Source organism: Octopus sinensis, unplaced genomic scaffold (genome assembly GCF_006345805.1).
Source record: "Octopus sinensis unplaced genomic scaffold, ASM634580v1 Contig10248, whole genome shotgun sequence".
NCBI lineage: Eukaryota > Metazoa > Mollusca > Cephalopoda > Octopoda > Octopodidae > Octopus > Octopus sinensis.
The window spans coordinates 12,501-33,324 of NW_021832046.1; the positions used below are offsets into that span (position 1 = coordinate 12,501).

Here is a 20,824-nt window from a genome sequence, read left to right on the forward strand (position 1 = left end):
CTCTCTTTTTCTCTTTTTAATTTGTGTTCCTCAAATCTAATTTTAAATTTTTAATTATTTCTAGATTGTTCGAAGAATAAAACAACACAAGAAGAAATGAAACCTGTTTGGCAGCATTAGAATTTTTCCGGCCTTTGCTATGAAAGAACCGGAAGTTATTCAGAGATTTCCAGAAGCTGAGACGATTTCCGATGAGAATGACACCACCAAGCTTTTCAATAAAGACCACAACTATTTCTCGGTAGAAGAGAAATGCGGAGTGTTAATGTCGGACAGCTTAGCTAAAAACGAGAACGGGGATTTAGATAAAAATGCTTTAGATTCAGTTGTTTCGGATGATTTTCGAAATGGAAAAACTCATTTGTTATCGCTTCAAAGTGAAAACCAAGAGGATTGTATACTTCCTGGGGATATAACGAGAGAAACGTCTAGAATTAACCGACCTCGATTTGATGCACGTTTTCGGACTAATTCGTTGGATTCAGCATTTAGTGAAGACTCGCTTATTGATTTTGAAGGTGGTGAAGATTCAAAGCTTGAATCGATTATAGATCAATTGATTTTCTATCCAGACGATCTCCAGACTGATCTTTCGAGTTATGTGAAATCGGATAACAATTCTACTTTTAATGATATTGATAGCTTTGATGTGAACGATCTGTTTTGCTCAGACGCCATTTGCGATGATTCACAAATGGCTGCCGTCCATTCTTCAGATCTGGTCAATGCGGAAGGAAAATACGTCCGATTGCGAAGATCCCACATAAAACAGCAGAGTCATCGTTTCCTTATCAAACCTGACACTTCGTTCCCAACGGTGGACATGAACGAATATCCAGAACTCGAAATACGACAATCAACAAACCATACATCGCCTTCGTCCCAGCTTATGGCTCGCTCAGATGTCGCTGCTGGCTACACAAATAGCGATCACGTGGGTTTAGATTCTCCTCACCTATAAACACAGATATTCTTAAAATGTCATTCAGTCATAAAGGTGAATCGTTAAAGAAAGATATAACAATTTCACCCCCGAAACTTTTACCGGATGCTGAGAATTACGGAAACGTAGATGAATATTGCGTGATTGATATTAATGGGAATGTCCAAAAGGACAACACAGCGCTTGTTTCTGATAATATGAAGTCTTCCCCAGGAGCAGTCGAACAGAAAGATGACTTATGAAAATAAAATGGAATCATCTGGTAATGTTTTTGGAATTAGATCGATCGAAAAGGCAATGCCGTTCACAAGCTTCTGATAAGGATGTTTCTGGGAGGAATGAAGTGGAGAGCGACACTCTTAAGGGAGATAACTCACTTTTAGAGCCATTATGTTTTTTTGATACTTTGGATTCGTATGATATGAAAAAATCTTATAAAGGTAATAAGGGATGGTTTTCAGTGAGGTTTGAATCGGAATCTGGGAGGTCGGAGAGGAATGGTTTAAAGACCCCAGGAAATGTAGAATTCGATGAACACATCGAAATGAAAAGCGAATCTTCTGGAAATACGTTGAGTTGCATGAGCGAACAGTTAATGATGGAGAATTTGAACGGGCGAAAGCTGAACAGTTATCTAAGCCAAGAAAAGCACACGGATATACGGGATTTGATTTCAAATAAGGACCGTTTAAAATCTGTTTTGAAAGATTTGGTTCTAAATAAAGACTATTTTGAACAAGATAAAACAAACCCTCTTTCGCCGACGGAGCAAAAGGCATCAGTAGAAGAGTTCAATACAAAATTATTGCGTTCCTTAGATGTTTTAGCGATTCTTTCTCCGCAGTCTCAGGGTTCTAACGAAACGGAAATGTTAATTGAATCAGCTGATAATGAGGTTCCTTTTAAGACTAAGAAACGGTCAGTACACAACATGAATTTTCTCACAAAAAGTCCACAACAGCCGGAAGGAACTAGCCAAGAAAACGCTGGCGGTAAAACACATGAATCAGAAATGGCTGACAGCTGTTTTGGGAGCTCCGGTGTATATAATAGGGAGTTGATTTTGAGAAAAGATCAACAGATCCCGATGTGCTGTCCTCAAAAAAATATCTGAAAAAATCGAAAGCAATTTTTCACCCTCGTTTAAGATATCATCGAATGATTCGGATACCAACCAAATTAAAGTTCCAAGGTTATCTTTAACCGGAAGCACTCGGTTGATTCGGTTCTAATGGAGGATAGTCTTCTACGTAAAGTCCTCACGGGTAACGTAACTTCACAGTCACCATTTTTCACAAATGGCCGATGCGTTAATGCGAAACAAAAACACTACCAAACGATGTTTCAGAACTCGATTGATCTTTCTAACTGCCCTATTGTCAATAAAACATTCGCAGGGATCAATAAATTTCCTCGGGATAAAAGTATCGGGATGTCAGAACTGGAGAAATATTTACGAGGCCTGGTTCCGACGGTAGGCAACAACGAGGCCGTTAAAGATTCACAGGAGACAAACACAGATTTCGACAGGCGTTTAATATGCCCTAAATATCCAGGAAGGTCGTTTCTTAAAAGATTGCTTACCGGCGAAATAAATTCCGACATGTATTTTAAAATAGATGCCAAACTTTGCAAGCAGGAACGATCAGTCAACTCGTGAGGCGGATGAATATGGCGAGACATTACGAATATGAAGGCCCCTTATGAAAATAATAAACTGAATTAGAAAGAAAATTATATAAACCATAAATTTATACGGATGCAATATTGATAGCATTTTATGAATATTTACACACACACACACACCCCACATACACACACATACATACATATATATATAATAATATATACATATATAATATACATACATATATACATACATATATATTATACATATATATATATATATATAATACATACATACACACACACACACACACACACACACACACACAACACATATATATATATAATATATATATACACATACATACATACGACGGGCTTCTTTATTTTTTCCGTCTACCAAATTCACTCAAATGCCCGAGGTTATAGTAGAAGACACTTGCTTAAGGTGCCACGCAGGGGGACTGAACCCAGAACCATGTGGTTGGTAAGCAAGCTATATATATAGATGCGTGTATTTTTCCCTTGTCAACAATTAACACGGAAAAAATGGATAAATAGTTACCAGGGTAGCAAAAAATCACGCAAGTAAAGAGGTTGTTATTCCTTGTTTTTAAAGGTATAAACTTCGGGTTTTTACGTAGATTTTTGTATGATATATAAATAAATAAAATAAATGGAGTTTAACGCATGTGTAATTCAAATTCTTTTACTTCCGTGTTCGAAGATATCACTGATATTATTCCAAAGGAATAAAATGGTGTAAAACAATGTAATCTTCTCTTCAGGGAAGTGAAAAAATGAAACTCGTCAATAAGACATTGTAACTGAAAACTAGCATATTGCCCGGCGTTGCTCGGGTTTGTTTCGACCCTTTACAATTGGAATTTTTTGTAAAAGTAAAAAAATTTGCATTATGTAGCTTGTTATCTCTTTAAGTGAACATTTTTCTGAAATACATCGAAAAATGGCGACACAGCAGTCAAAAAATTGTAAAAAATAGGGATTTTCATAGAAAAAAGCACCTTTTTGGTGTAAATAATTTTTGGTGTTAACATGGTCCGATTTGAATTTTTTCTTCTACGGAAGGAAGAGCAAGCCTTCTATCATGCTCTCAATTTTGGTCAACGTGCGCTGCAGGGTCTCAGAGGAGATAATGTTAGTTGAAGGCTACCAAACCTGCCATACACAGACAACTTCAGCTTTATATATATAGATGGATATGTATAATGATTTACTAAACGCTATTAATATTGTTTGAAAAAAAGTTACTGGATATAACGACAGTGGTAGCCTATAGAAAGAGGAGGGATAAATTAAGGAAAAGTTAAATAAATGAGAAGTATATGACTATATGTATATTAAATAAAACCGTATAAACTAGGAAAATATATTTTTTTTTAGTACATACATATCCATCATTTTCTGTTAAAATGTCTTGTGGACGAGTTTCATTTCTTCACTCCCCTGAAGAGAAGATTACATTGTTTTACACCATTTTATTCCTTTGGAATAATATCAGTGATATCTTCGAAAAATGTGTCGGAAGTAAAGGTATTTGAATTACACCTGCATTAAACACCATTTATATATATGTATATATGTATATATATATATATATATATATATATATATATATATATATATATATATATATATATATATAATATTTATAATACCCTCCCATCATGTGTTTGTATATGTACATGTGTAGCTGTGTGATGGGGGGTATATATATACATATATATATAATGGTGTATATATATATATATATATATATATATTATATATATAATATATATATAGATATATATATATAACCTTCAATCCCACACCTACACACGTACATATATAAACACATACATATCTATATTGCCACAATGTTTTGTTAATATTAATTTTATATGGCATATATTTACATTTTTCTTTTCCTTTTAATTATGTGGTTCCGTGTGTGTATGTGTATATATATATATATATAATATATATATATATATATATATATATATATATATATATATATATATATACTTTCAACAATTGAGGGCAAAAATTAATTAATTATTAATCAATTTCACCAAGTGTTCAGTATGCAAAGGGACCATTCAAGGCGAATTCAAATTATTACATATATAAAAGGGCTTAGTAAAAATAAATTACTTTGCCGCATACTGAACTCATTAGAAATAGCAGCTAAAAAACTTTTTAAGGCTTATTTCTAATACTTAAAGAAAATCTCTCTCATATATAGTGTTTGCATAAATTGAACTCACAAAAGTTTGGGGGTAATGACATCGAAAAATCAAATGCTAAGGTTATTCGAGAACGTACGTTTCAAGATTAGTCCAAACAACATTTCTATCATCGGCTCGGAAATTCCTTGGTTTGGATTTGAAACACTGAAAATAAGAAACATACCCTCTCGAAGATCTGCTCCCAACTAACAGTGTCAACAAATTCAAAATAAGCAAGCGAAGAATCCTCTGTTCTCCCCCTTTCCCCCAGCGTGGGTTAAAATCATCAAACTCTATGCTTATTTCGGTAAAGTCCGAAGCATTTAATCAGAGGGAGATTAATATAATTTCAACAATTGAATTCGCCTTGAATGGTCCCTTTGCATACTGAACACTTGGTGAAATTGATTATAATTAATTAATTTTGCCCTCAATTGTTGAAATTATAATTAATCTCCCTCTGATTAATGCTTCGGACTTACCGAAATAAGCATAGAGTTTGATGATTTTAACCCACGCTGGTGGAAAGGGGGAGAACAGAGATTCTTCGCTTGCTTATTTTGAATTTGTTGACACTGTTAGTTGGGAGCAGATCTTCGAGAGGGTATGTTCTTATTTTCAGTGTTTCCAAATCCAAACCAAGGAATTCCGAGCCGATGATAGAATGTTGTTTTGACTAATCTTGAAACGTACGTTCTCGAATAACCTTAGCATTTGATTTTTCGATGTCCATTACCCCCAAACTTTTGTGAGTTAAATTATGCAAACACTATATGAGAGAGATTTTCTTTAAGTATTAGAAATAGCCTTAAAAAGTTTTTTAGTTGCTATTTCTAATGAGTTCAGTATGCGGCAAAGTAATTATTTTACTAAGCCCTTTTATATAATGTAATATATATATATATATATATATATATATATATAATATATTTTAGAAGGTTTGGAGATGATGTACAGGTATTATATATTAGAAGAAATGAGGTACTCAGAAATCTGGATGGTTTTATATTTACATATTTCTATTAGTATGTTACCTGTTTTTATAAATCATATATATTATCAGCGCTTTCGTCACTCTGGTGGAGTTTTCATATTGAACTAACTTTTGCAGGAATTTTGACCCTTTATATAGTATTATTGAGTGTGTAGGGGTGGGGGGAGAGATATAAGATAGTACAAGAGGGGTGGGGGGAATGGGGATAAAGTGAGATAGAGCGCGTTGTGTGTGTATGTGTGGTGCGTGTGTTTGTGTCTGAAAGAAGTGTAAAGAGAAAGAAAGGAAGAAGAAGGAAGAAAGAAGAAAAAAATTGTTGATATCTTTGCAGCTGGTCAGTCTTTCAATATTATGTGATTGTTGGTTTTAAGAAATGGCAAACCCAGCTGGTCACTCCAAGATTGGGGTGGGTGGGCAAAATGTCACTTTTCAAAAAATTGTCTGGATTTCCTTTTATCATTGTCTTGTGAGTTGTGTGTGTTGTGTATGTGCGCGCGGCGTTTGTGGTGGGTGTCTGAGTATCTGAAAGGAGCGTCAAATGGAAAATTATATGTATATGTATTTGTGTATATATATATATGTGTGTATGAGAATTCGTATGTTATATGAGTGTAAGACTATCCGGTGCATGTTGGCAACCTTCATTTTTATGTGTCTTGATTATGTTTCCACTGAGGATTAAAAGTGCAATTTGTGCAATAATTATGAAATCATATGATCTGCAGCTGAATCTGGTTTTAAAATGCTCGGTTCAAGAGTTGCATTCCATCGCATTCCATTGCTCTGCATTGAAACGATCGAACTGCATTACCAATGGATATATTGTTCTGAAATGAAGACAGCATGTTCTTTGTCTATCTCCTTAACTTCTTGGAGATTTAAGGTAAAATTATACAAATGTGTCCATCTGTTTTAATTTAATTAAATTCTTTGTGCAGCTGAGGATTGCTCTGCATTTAGATTGATGTAATGATTACATTGTTCAATTAAATGGAGTCGCTTGAAACGATTGTACTGCATTACCCATGGATATCCTTGTTCTGAAGTGAAGACAGCATGTTCTTTGTCTATCTCCTTAACGTCTTAGAGATTTTAGGTAAAATTATACAAATGTGTCCATCTGTTTTAATTTAATTACACACACACACACACACACACACACACACACACATATATATATATACACACAATGAATATACACACAATGATACACTCACAATATGTAGACATACACCTCCTGCGTCACAACGTCTAAATATGTACATGCATATATGTATGTGTGCATGTACGTTTCCAACTTTTGATGGGTGTATACATATTTAGACGTTGTGAACGCAGGAGGTGTATGTCTACATATTGTGAGTGTATCATTGTGTATATTCATTTATATAATATGCATATAGATATACATATATATATATATATATATATTTATATACTTATATACATATATATATACATATATACATCATCATCATCATCATCATTTAACGTCCGCTTTCCATGCTAGCATTGGTTGGACGGTTCAACTGGGGTCTGGGGAGCCCGAAGGCTGCACCAGGCCAGTCAGATCTGGCAGTGTTTCTACAGCTGGATGCCCTTCCTAACGCCAACCACTCCGAGATGTAGTGGGTGATTTTATGTGCCACCGACACAGGTGCCAGACGAGGCTGGCGAACGGCCACGCTTGGATGGTGTTTTTTATGTGCACCGACACAGGTGCCAGATGAGGCTGGCGAACGACCACGCTCGATGGTGTTTTTATGTGCCACCGACACAGGTGCCAGATGAGGCTGGCGAACGGCCACGCTCGGATGGTGTTTTTATGTGCCACCGACACAGGTGCCAGACAAGGCTAGCAGACGACCACGCTCGGATGGTGTTTTTTATGTGCCACCGACACAGGAGCCAGATGAGGCTGGCGATCGGCCACGATCGGATGGTGATTGTTACGTGCCCACAGCATGGAGGCCAGTCGGTGCGCACTGGTTACGGCCACGTTCGGATGGTTTTCCTCGTGTGCCACCGGCACTGGTACCACAAAGATACAAATTCCATTGATGTTCATCTAGTTTTATTTTGCTTGATTTTTTGATTTTTGATTTGATTTGATTCGATTTTCACTTGCCTCAACAGGTCTTCACAAGTGTCACAAGAAGGAAGGTATGCACAGGGGACTGACTACGTCCCAGGTAGGGGCCACGGGTTATGGCCTGACTAGTCTTGCCGGATCTTCTCACGCACAGCATACTTCCATAGGTCTCGGTCTCTGGTCATTTCCTTGGTGAACCTAAAGTTCGAAGGTCGTGCTTCACCACTTCGTCCCAGGTTTTCCTGGGTCTACCTCTTCCACAGGTTCCCTCAACTGCTAGGGTGTAGCACTTTTGCACACAACTATCTTCAGCCATTCTCGTCATATGACCATACCAGCGCAGCCGTCTCTCTTGCACACCACAACTGACGCTTCTTAGGTTCAACTTTTCTCTCAAGTACTTACACTCTGACGATTATGAACACTGACATTACACATCCATCGGAGCATACTGGCTTCATTTCTTGCGAGCTTATGCATATCCTCAGCAGTCACGGCCCATGTTTCACTACCATGTAGCATGGCTGTACGTACCCATGCATTACAGTCTACCTTTTACTCTGAGCGAGAGGCCTTTTGTCACCAGCAGGGGTAAGAGCTCTCTAAACTTTGCCCAGGCTATTCTTACTCTAGCAGTTACACTTTCAGCACACCCCCCCCACTACTAACTTGGTCTCCTAGGTAGCGGAAGCTATCAACTACTTCTAGTTTGTCTCCCTGGAACGTGGTAGAAGTTGGTCTCTGCACGTTTCCAGAGTTTATTTCTCCTGAGCATCTGCCACATACGAAAACTATCTTCCAGTTATTACCGACCTTTGACATTGCTGCACCTCTTATGTGTCCATAGCTTACACTTGGTGCACCTTATAGATTTCTACCTACACCTTTTTTACAGATCGAGCAGGCCATCTACCTGAAGTCGTTTTTGGTTGGTCCACCTTCCTACTTATTAGGACTTTGGTTTTGGCTAGGTTGATTCTAAGGCCCTTCGATTCTAATCCTTGTTTCCACACCTGAAACTTCTCCTCCAGTTCTGATAGTGACTCAGCAATTAGAGCAAGGTCATCAGCATAGAGGAACTCCAGGGGCATCCTGTCTTGAATTCTTCCGTTATTGCCTGGAGGACTATGATAAATAAGAGGGGGCTGAGGACTGAACCTTGGTGGACCCCAACCTCTACCCGGAATTCTTCACTGTACTCGTGCCTACCCTCACCTTACTAGCAGCGTCTCTGTACATGGCTCGCACAGCTCTCACTAACCATTCATCTATCCCTAGTTTTCTCATTGACCACCAGATAAGGGATCGGGGGACCCTGTCAAAGGCTTTCTCCATGTCAACAAAAGCCAGGTACAAGGGCTTACTTTGGCTAGGTATTTCTCCTGCAGCTGTCTTACCAGGAATATAGCACAGTAGTACTTTTCCCTGGCACGAACCCAAACTGCATATCATCTAAGCGAACTCTCTCTCTAATTAATGGGCTATAACCCTCTCCGTACCTTCATTACCTGATCCACCGCTTGATGCCCTGTAGTTATTTGTATCTAGGGCGTCACCTTTACCTTTGTAGCAGTTGACTATTATGCTGCTACACCAGTCATTGGTATGACTCCTTCGTGTATCACCTGGTTACTATACGGTGACTATGCTATAGCCGACACTACCAGATATTTTGAGCGTCTCTGCAGTAATTCCTGATGGGCCTGGGGCTTTCCCTGTCTTCATGCTTCTAATTGCCTTAGCTACCACGGAATATCAACTCGGATAGCTGCGTCCCTCTGTTGGGTCAACATTCGGCAGACTCTCTTTATCCCATTCATTTTCCTCATTCAGCAACAACCTTCATAGTGGTGTCTCCAAGCCTCTCTCTTTGCGTCCTCATTTAGTGCAAGTGAACCGTCATCCTTGCGTACACATTTCTCTCCTACCACATCACGATTCTCTCTCACACACTGTCTTGCAACACGAAATACCTCAAGTCTTTCATCCTCACGGCGCAGGACATTGGCATATTTCTCTTTCTCTGCTTCCCCTCTGGCTAGATAGACCTGTCTCCTAGCTTCCCTTCTGGCAGTCTGATACACTTCCTCCCTGCTACCCCCGTTCTTCCAAGCCTGTTTCTTTTGTCTAATAGCCCTAGTCAACAATATTGTTCCACCACCACGTTATTTTGGGTCTTAAAGGACTTTGCACCAGCCACAGATCTGGTCATGGATTTCAGCAGGTTGTCCTTCAGAGCATCCAGTTGTCTTCTACCCCATGCATAGCTATACCCTCTTCCATTCGTCAAAGGCTTCAAGTAACATGTCTCTAAATCTCTGTCCATTCGCAGGGTCTTTAAGCTTCCAGACCCTTCTTCTCCATGTTGGTCGTCTTCTAGTCGCCCTCTTATTCCTGATCCTAAAGTCACTAACTACCAGTCTATGTTGTGGGGTGCATTCTTCGCCTGGGAAGTTTTGGCATTTATAAGCAGCCATCTTTCCCTTTTTCTGGCAAGGATGTAGTCGATTTGGCTAGTATGCCGGCCCGATCGGTAGGTGACCAGGTGGTTTGTTGTTTCCTGAAGTTAGTGTTGCAGACCATAAGACTATTCATCGCAGAACTCCAGCAGCCTGGTTCCCTCCTCGTTGCGGGAACCATAACCATAGCCTCCATGTACGCCATGGAAGCCCCCAGCATGTCGTCCAACATGCCCATTGAAATCACCAGCCACAAATGGTTCGTCAATGAGGTGGTCTGCAGTAGGGTGTCATAGAAACTGTCTTTCTGTCCATTGGGTAGCCCTGGCTGAGGGGCATAGGCCGATATAATGGTTGCTAATCTATTATGAAGCACTATTCTAATCTTAAGTATTCTGTCACTTACTCTGATTACCTCAATTACTCTATCTACCCATTTCTCAGCAATAAGTATACCCACGCCACCAACCCCGTCAGTGTTCCCTGCCCAGAAAATCTTGTACCTGTGTTCCTTGCCTGTGAGGAACCTAGCAGATCCTCCTCTCCACCTTATTTCTTGCATGCAACATACATCAACACGTCTCCGTTCAAGCATCTCAACTATCTCGCCAGACCTACCTTTCAGTGGGCCAACGTTGAGGGTGCCCACCCTGAGGGTGTGGAAGGTATGGGCCCGAGAGGCCCAGGGACGGGGAGCAGTGGCGTCATGTACCTGAAAAGAAGAAGAAAGCTCGCATTTGGCAGAATTCATAAGCAAAGCAATGAACTTAAGTTCAACCTGTTACACTACACTATCATGTTTTTGCGCCGTATGGTCACCACCATATATAGAAGGGGTGGTATTGGCTTAAGCCTTTAGGTGTTCACGGAAGAAAAGCAAAGGAAGACAAGGTGAGATAAGGACTTCTGGTACAGGTGGTGGGGGTGGGAGGGCGGGCGCACCGCGCACTGGGAGTAAGATGAGATTTAGGCGGCAGAAAGAAAGACAAGATTTGAGATGGAATGCTTTGCGGTCGTGTGCATAAGTTTCTATGAGTGGAAGTTGGGAAGGATGGGTCAGAGAATTAAGCGACAGAAAGACCAGATTTGAGACGAGATGTTTTTGGCGGTCGTGTGAATAAGTTTTTGTGAGTGAAAGTTTATATGCTTCAGCTAGCATTTGAGACGAAAGACAACGATAACGCTAATATATGGGGAAACAATAATAATAATAAGGCTTGATGGTGATAATAATGCTTGCAAAAACAATGAAAAGAGGAACAGGTCAGGAACTTAAATATGACTTAGCTGATATTTTTCATCCTGCGGTTCGTGATTCGTGTGTTACAGCCATATATATATATGAAGGCACATGGCTCAGTGGTTAGAGCATCGATCTTACGATCGTGAGGTTGTGAGTTCGAATCCTGACTGGGCTGCGTGTTGTGTTCTTGAGCAAAACACTTTATTTCATGTGGCTCCAGTTCACTCAGCTGTAGAACTGAGTTGCGACATCACTGCTACCAAGCTGTATTGTGTTTTGCCTTTCCCTTGGATAACATCGGTGGTGTGGGGAGGGGACGCTGGTATGCATGGGCGACTGCTGGTCTTCCATAAACAACCTTGCCCAGACTTGTGCCTTGGAGAGTAACTTTCTAGGTGCAATCCCATGATTATTCATGACCGAAGTGAGTCTTCAATATATATATATATATATATATATATATATATACAGACACCCACAGATAGATATATATACATACATACATGCATTCATACATACACACACACATATATCATCATCATCATCATTTAATGTCCACCTTCCATGTAGGTATGGACTGGATGGTTTGACAGGAGCTGGCCAGTTAGAAGACTGCACCAGGCTACTGAGTCTGTTTTGGCAAGGTTTTTACAGCTGGATGCCCTTCCTAACACCAACCACCCCACAGAAAAGACTGAGTGCTTTATACATGGCACCTGCACAGGCAAGGGCAGGCAGGCAGACAAACAGATAGGTATGTATGTATATATCTATATGTGAGTGTCCTTACATTTGTGTTTGTCTCCCACCACCACTTGAAACCAGTGCTGGTTGGTTTATATCCCTGTAACTTAGCGGTTCAGCAAACAAGACCAACAGAATAAGTACCAGGCTTTAAAAAATGTACTGGAGTTCATTCATTTGACTAAAACTCATAGAGGCAGCAGCGATGACAATGACAATGTTCGTAGTGGTGTGGTGGTGTTGATAGTAGTGATGGTGGTGGTGGTGGTAGTGGTGTTAGCGGTGGTGTTGATAGTTGTGGCGTTGGTAGTGGTGATGGTCATGTTGGTAGTGGTGGTGTTGGTAGTGATGGTGGTGGTATTGGCAGTGGTGATGGTGATGGTGGTAGTGGTGTGGGTAGTGTTTGGTGTTGGTAGTGGTGGTGTTGGCAGTGGTGATGGTGGTAGTGGTGGTGTTGGTAGTGGTGTTGGTAGTGGTGGTGTTGGTAGGGTGATGATGATGATGAAAATATATTCAATTGAAACAGTGATGGCGGTCTCTAAGTATTTTCCTATTTCTTTCAATCCCCAAGATCCTTTCCTCAACATTTACACCTTACCTTTCGTTCTGATTCCATGGCTTTGTTTTTGAGCTTCTCTCAGATGACTTTCCATCTTGTATTTTGGCAGTGTAATCTTTCAAAACCTGCATTTATATATATATATATATATAATATATATATACATACATATATTACACATATATATACATATACATACATACATACATATATATATATTATATGTATATATATATATATATATATATATATAATATTTTTGTCGTATCACTTTTCCACCTATTAGAGTTGCTTCCGTTTATATAACAGTTTTTCGTAGCCCCTGTTGCCTTTAATAGCGGACGAGAATGTATCGTAGCTCTTCGCTCCGGCATTCGAAATTCCGAGTACTATAATGGCAACCTTTTACTCTTTGTTTCCAATTCATAACACGCACACACGTATATATATATATATATATATATATATAATATATAATATATATATATATATATATATATATATATATATATATATATATTCTATATATATATATATATATACATAATATATGTATCTGAACGTGGTATGAACTGTAGCTGCACGACATCGTGAAGTATATTTGTCACTAAATGTGGCTAACGCCTAAGGGTGGATGCTATTGTAGCATGTAGCCCCAGGAGGACCCTCATCCAGCCCGCTATTGACACACTTTCTGTGCCCTATCAGTATTTGCAAAGAAAGCCGTCCTTCCCATCTGCAACCTGTATGATACACACGGCTTCGAGTTTTTGGGTATTGACCCGTCATCAGCATGAGACAATCACCGGTTGTCGATGCAAAGTAGGTTCCCTTTGCAAATATATATGCTTTTTCCAGTGACGTAAACTCACTGACATCGAAAAAGCAATAATAAATCTGTAAAAAGGATATATACTTGCAGAGAGAACCTATATTCATTGACAACCGGTGATTGTCCCCGGTGATTGTCACCATGATTGTCTCAAAATAAGCAACAGGATATCCAGAGGTAGCAGTACGAGCGTTTCATGCAACTCCATTAATTGAACAATGCAATCATTACATCAATTTAAATGCAGAGCTATCCTCAGCTGCACAAAGAATGTAATTAATTAAACAGATGGACACATTAGTATAATTTCCTAAAATCTCCAAGAAGTTAAGGAGATAGACAAAGCTAGATCTCTAACAAGTCTTTCTTTCTGATACCTTAGTATCTTCTAAGCTGAAGTGAAGACAGCATGTTCTTTGTCTATCTCGATAACTTCTTTGATATTTTAGATAAAATTATACTAATGTGTCCATCTGTTTTAATTTAATTAAATTCTATGTCTTTATGCAGCTGAGGATTGCTCTGCATTTAAATTGATGTAAAGATTGCATTCTTCAATTAAATGGAGTTGCGTGAAACGATGGTGCTGCATTACCTCTAGATATCCTTGTTGCTTATTTTGATTTTAATCACTTTATTTTGAAACTGTTTGGATAATACCATACTAAATTCTTGTGCCTCAACTTAAGTACCTAATTCATCTGAATCTAAATTTTTTCTACACACAAACACACACCCACACACACACACAACACACACACACATACACACACACACACACACACACACACACACACACACACATAATAGATATATAATATATAATAAATCACAGAATAATTTTAAGAAAATATATTTTAACAAATATATTTAAGATATTCCGCGTTTACAAGATTATGTACATATATTTATTTATTTAATTATTTTATTTTTTTATCTTGGACCTGGAAATTGGCTATATTTAAATCAAATTAATTTTACTGTTATCAGTTTTTTTAAATATCGCCATGAAACACGTGTAGTCATTTTATCAATTACATACTTTTTATTTATTATTTTGTACATTACTTAATCATTGGTATATGTCTTTATCTTATATTTAATTTTTTTCTATATGGTATAATTTTATTATTTCATTGTTGAATTGATAATAGACGTTTTTTTTCTGATTTATATACATATACATACACACATGCATACATATGTTTCGAAGACAACATTGGTTTTATTCCAAAGGAATAAACGGTGTAAAATGCAATCTTCTCATCAGGAGAACTGTTTGGAACTGCTCGAAAAGGAGATCCATAAAATTACAAGATCACAGGTACGAATACTCTCAGGCACGCTAACCTAGAAGCTAAAGGAATTATGAAATCGTGTGGATTACAGATGAAGACAGAACTGTTGAATCCCAGGCAACCTCGGTTTATTTTAAAAGACCACAAACAGAACTTTTATACTAACCCATCATTACGGCTTATATGTCCTTCCAGCTCCGACATCGGTACTCTTAGTAAATACATCTTAGATAAGTATATCCCTACATTAATCAATAAATTAAAACTTAGCTTATGGTCGAATTCTTTTCCAGTTGTAGATTGCTTTACTTCTATTACTAATAAAGTTAACACTAAATTTATTCAGTTTGATATATCTAGCTTCTATTCATCAATCACCCTATTATACTCAATAAGGCACTCTGCCATGCACACAGTAAAGCAGGTCTCTCTAGAGAGGAAATTAATGTGGTACTGGCTGCTAGGAAATCAATCATTAAGTTCGATAAGAAGTTGTGGATCCGGAAGGATACTCCCAATGCGTTCGATGTCCTATGGGAAGTTCAGATTCCGCTCAAATTTCTGATTTGGTCGGAATATATATACTTTATGAAATGACCGACCAGTTCCCAGACAGCCGTGGTGGTCTATATCGTGATGATTGTCTGCTTTACCCCCAAAACATTTCAAATAAAAAATACAGAAGGTTTAAGAATAGATTAGGTTTTTTCGTAGAATGGGCTTTCACATCGTTTTGACGATGAGTTAACTAAAGCTAACTTCTTAGATATTACTCTTAATTTACAAAATAACTCGTACTTCCTATACCAAAACCTTCCACGAATCTCAAGTATATTAGTCCTTCCAGTAATCACGCTAGGGCAATTACTAAGAATTTAGTTAAAAACATTTCAGTTATCCGCCAATGTTGACATTTTTAACGACAAGGCAGAATTTTATAACTCTGCCTTGGTTAAAGCTGGGTATAAAGAAAAAGTTACATACATTGATTCTGCTCAATCTCGTCCTTCATCTACTGTTCAAGACATAAAATCTAGTTGTAATAATACGAGTGATTTTAATTCTAATATTGTAAACAACACAAAACATAATATTCCTTTACGGGTAAGGGAGGCAAGCATTATTTAAGCCCATTTTTCACTCTAGATTATTTCACCGTCCTTTAAGATAATACCACTTACAATTTGAAGTTACTCGGAAAACTATCTGGTTGTAATTCCGTTTTGGAAACAAATTAAATCTAATCTTCCTTACAATTCCGTGAAGTGGTTGGTAAAAACTTTCCAAAAAATTCTAGATATTATTCGATTATTACTCTCATATAGTTAGAGTTACCTTCTCCAACACAAAATCTTTCACAAATTATATCTTCTCATAATACCAGTCTGCTAATAAAGTTCATTTTCTGGGAGTTCCAATATTAATTTTGGTTATTCAGCCCCTCACATAATAATATAATAATAATATAATAATAATAATAATAATATAATAATAGCAATAAAACATGGTTTTGGTCTCTGAGGACAACCCCACCAATTAAATTTATGTCTAATAATTCTAAGATCAAGAATTCTATATACCAGTGTAAATTTCTTGCGGTACCGGTCTACTTCTACATTGGAGCATCCTCTTCCCAGTTATCTAAGAGAATTTTCCTATCATCATCATCATTTAGAGATAGCAGTAAACGTCATAGCACATGCTAAGTAAATTGGTTTTGGCATCTTAAAGACAACAATAAAGATTTTAAGTTAGATTGGTTCATCCTATCCATATCTTTTCCTTACGATAAGGGCAAGGATTTGTAACATTTGCAACTCTAACTCTTCCATATTCTCTTCTCTAAAATTAACCTTGTTAATACACTTATAAGATCGATCTTACAAATGTAAGCACTGGCAGAAACAACCTTTTAGCTCATATAAGTGATTTTACCAGTCTTTATAGTTTGAACAGTTAGTTTAACTTGCACTTTACTTTACTTCATAGAGAAATCTACTTCTAAGCCTTTGAACATTTTTTCAACTAACGTATCCCTCTTTATTTGTTTCACTACTTATTTTTCTTTACCCTAACCCTTCTCTTTCTAGTATCTGCCTTTGACGTCGGATCTACTAGCGTTTTTTTTAAATACTTAATAACGTTCTGGTTATCATTTATGCAGTCATCGTAATTGTTATAATGTCTTGTTGTTGAGATAGGCTCTCTTTCTTTCCTGATGAGAAGATTGCGTTTACACACGTTATTCCTTTGGAATAAAAACCAATGTTGTCTTCGAACACATGTCGAAATAAAGAATTTGAATAGCATCTGCGTTCAACTCCATTTATTTTACTTATACTACACAAATTACTGCACATAACCCGGAGTTTCTACCTTTGAATAGGTCGCTTCATCCGTGTTACTTGCGTGAATTTTGATACCATGGTAGCTGTTTATTGAATTTTCCATGTTAACATAAACAAAGGATAATTCATTCATTCATTTAAATATATATTATATTATAATAATATATATATATATATAAGCATCCAGAAAAATACAATATTACGCGCATGTGTAGTCATGTGCACACGTGATCACATAATGGTATGGTAGGTGGACACTTAACGATGATGATTGAATAATTTCTTTCGGCAGTGGTTTCAACTTCTTCATGATTGATATCGTGTTGAGTTCAATGGCAGTCCCGGGTCCTGATAATAAAAGACAAAAATATACACGGCTATATATTTGTTTCACTAAAAATGTAGTTAGTTAATAATATTAGAGCGGAGGCAACATCAAAATTGGGTCTTGACCTTTTGACCGCCATATTTAGAAAACAATTTTTTATAACTAAAGACTTTCAAACTTCGTATACTTGTAGAATGTGTCATATAAAACATCTTTTATTCTTGGCGTTGTTGAGAAAATTCTGTATTTTGCAAGTTATTTCTTGCTAAAGTTCTCGTATTTCGGTAATTTCAACCATCAATGACGTGTATTCAGCTGATAAATTACTGCAGTTGTTTTCACACTTCCCACGATGTATATACATATACACAACATACACACACACACACACACACACACACACAACACACACACATAATATATATACGACGGCTTTATTCCGTTTCCGTCTATCAAATCCACTCACAAGGCTTTGGTCGGCCCGAGGCTATAGTAGAAGATACTTGCCCAGGTGCCACGCAGTGGGACTGAACCCGAACCATGTGGTTGGTAAGCAAGCTACTTACCACACAGCCACTCCTATGTATATTATATGTATATATATATATATAGTATATATATAATAATATATAATATATATATATCTGTATGTATGTATGTATATCTATATATATAATATGTTATATATATGCACATATATATACGACGGGCTTCTTTCAGTTTCCCGTCTACCTTTCCACTCACAAGGCTTTGGTCGACCCGGGGCTATAGCAGAAGACACTTACCCAAGGTGCAGCGCAGTGGGACTGAACCCAGAACCATGTAGTTGATAAGCAAGCTACTTACCACACAGCCACTCCAAGTTTTTTTTTTGTGTTGTTTTTAAACTAGGATGGTTCACTCTGTGTAGTTCGAAAATTGTAAAATAATAAATTAAAGTTTCGTTTTTGGCTTTACTTCATTTCTGACACGTGTTCGTATGGGTGAATATGTGTCCTGCAAATTTCACGTAGGTGTGTAAGTTACAGGGACTAAACATACCAGCATCGGCTGTCAAGCGATGTTGGGGGGAGGGGGGACAAACATAGACATACAAACATACACACTACATTATATTATATATATATATAATATATTCATATTACGACGGGCTTCTTTCAGTTTCCGTCTATCAAATCCACTCACGCGGGTTTGGACGGCTCGGGGCTATAGTAGAAACACTTTCCCAAGGTGACACGCAGTGGAACTGAACCCAGAACCATGCTGTTGGTTATGAAGTAGTTACTTACCACACAGCCACTCCTGCGCGCATAAAACTCACGCGTGCATGCGCAAAACATGTATGTATTTAAAAGGCTGAATATATATAAAATAAAATGGGTTTTTTTAAAACAAACTAAATAATTTTTTAACAATATAAATATTTTTTTTAAACGAAAGTAAATAAATTATTTTTTATAATAGGCGTAAGAGTGGCTCTGTGGTAAGTAGCTTGCTTACCAACCACATGGTGCTCGATCAGTCCCACTCTGGGGCACTTGGGCAAGGGTCTTCTACTATAGCCAGGGCCGACCAAAGCCTTGTGAGTGTATTTGGTTGACGGAAACTGAAAGAGCCCGCCGTATATATGTTAATATGTATATATATATTATATATATATATTATATATATATATATATTATATATATATATATATATATATATATATATAATATATATAATATATATATATTATCCTTCGAAACGTAGAGTAGATGAAACCTTAGCGACTGGAAGAAGGGGTTTTTTCGTGTGTTAACTTGTCCTTACTCCATTTTTTGTTATTTAAAAAAATGTCCTGTTCCTTTGGTTGTGTCTATGTTTTCGTTTCTCTATGTGTTCGACGTCCCTTTGGTGTCCTGTACTCATATATGCGTGTATATGTACATGTAGAGGTAGGTACGTACATTATGTTTTTATATAATGCATATGTTTTATTTCTTTTATTAATATATATATATGTATGTAGTATGTTTGTATGTCTATGTTTGTCCACCCCAACATCACTTGACAATCGATGGTAGTGAGTTTACGTCCTCGTAACCTAACGGTTCAGCAAAAAGACCGATAGAATAAGTACTAGGCCTACAAAGAATAAGTCCTGGCGTCGATTTTCTCGACTAAAGGCGGTGCTCCAGCATGGCAACGGACAAATGACTGAAACAAGTAAAAGAGTAAATTATATTTTTCCTCGCCTTAAAAAATGTGTCAAGTTACCAAAAACAGGAAGGGAGATATTTATAATTTATTTTTTTTTACTTGTTTCAGTCAGTTGTTTGTGGCCAAGCTGGAGCACCGCCTTTAGTCGAGCAAATCGACCCCAGGACTTATTCTTTGTAAGCCTAGTACTTATTCTTTCGCTCTCTTTTACCGAACTGCTAGCTTACGGGGGCGTAAACACACCAGCATCTGTTGTCAAGCGATGTTCGGGGGACAAACACAGACACACAAACACACACACACACACATACATAGATACATACATACATACATAACATATAGATATACATATATATGACGGGCTTCTTTCAAATGCACTTACAAGTCTTTGGTCGGCCCGAGGCTATAGTAAAAGACACTTGCCCAAGGTGCCACGCAGTAGGACTGAACCCAGAACCATGTGGTTGGTACGCAAGCTACTTACCACACAGCCACTCCTTCGCCTATTATAGAAAATAATTTATTTACTTCGTTTTAAAAAAAATGATTTATTTTTTGTAAAAATATTATTTATTGGGTTGTCCGGAAAGTTCAGGCCGATTTATAGTAGCTTAACTTTCGACTTATTTTAGAACATGGTTGAGTCCATAAAATAGGATTTGACTACACCTCCATTTAGAGCACAGTTTACGCTATCTTTTCGTGGAAGAAGGTTTATATTCCTATACCTGTGTTAATTCTGTAACCTTTTAAAATGGAAGATAAGAAAGTTCATTTTCGGCACTTGATGCTTTCTTTCTTCCATTTTAAAGGGTTACAGAATTAACACGGTTATAGGAACAAATAGCTAGTAAGTAAGCTATGGATTGTCCGAAAAGTTCTTTTCTATTTTTAAAGGAAAGAAAGGGTCAATAAATACTTGCCA

The 20,824-nt window shown here is 37.4% G+C and overlaps 1 protein-coding gene across 2 annotated transcripts; it reads left to right on the forward strand.

The window, feature by feature from the left end:
• Positions 1-66: 66 nt before the first annotated feature.
• Positions 67-13,325, forward strand: LOC118761188. 2 transcript variants are annotated; one of them, XM_036498911.1, is made up of 2 exons: positions 67-721; positions 13,183-13,325. In XM_036498911.1, exons 1-2 carry the CDS (start codon positions 140-142, stop codon positions 13,198-13,200), a joined length of 600 nt encoding a protein of 199 aa, XP_036354804.1. In that variant the 5' UTR covers positions 67-139; the 3' UTR covers positions 13,201-13,325. The 2 variants fall into 2 exon arrangements, with proteins under 2 accessions (XP_036354804.1, XP_036354803.1); XM_036498910.1 differs by lacking the exon at positions 13,183-13,325 and adding an exon at positions 1,225-2,042.
• Positions 13,326-20,824: the final 7,499 nt, after the last annotated feature.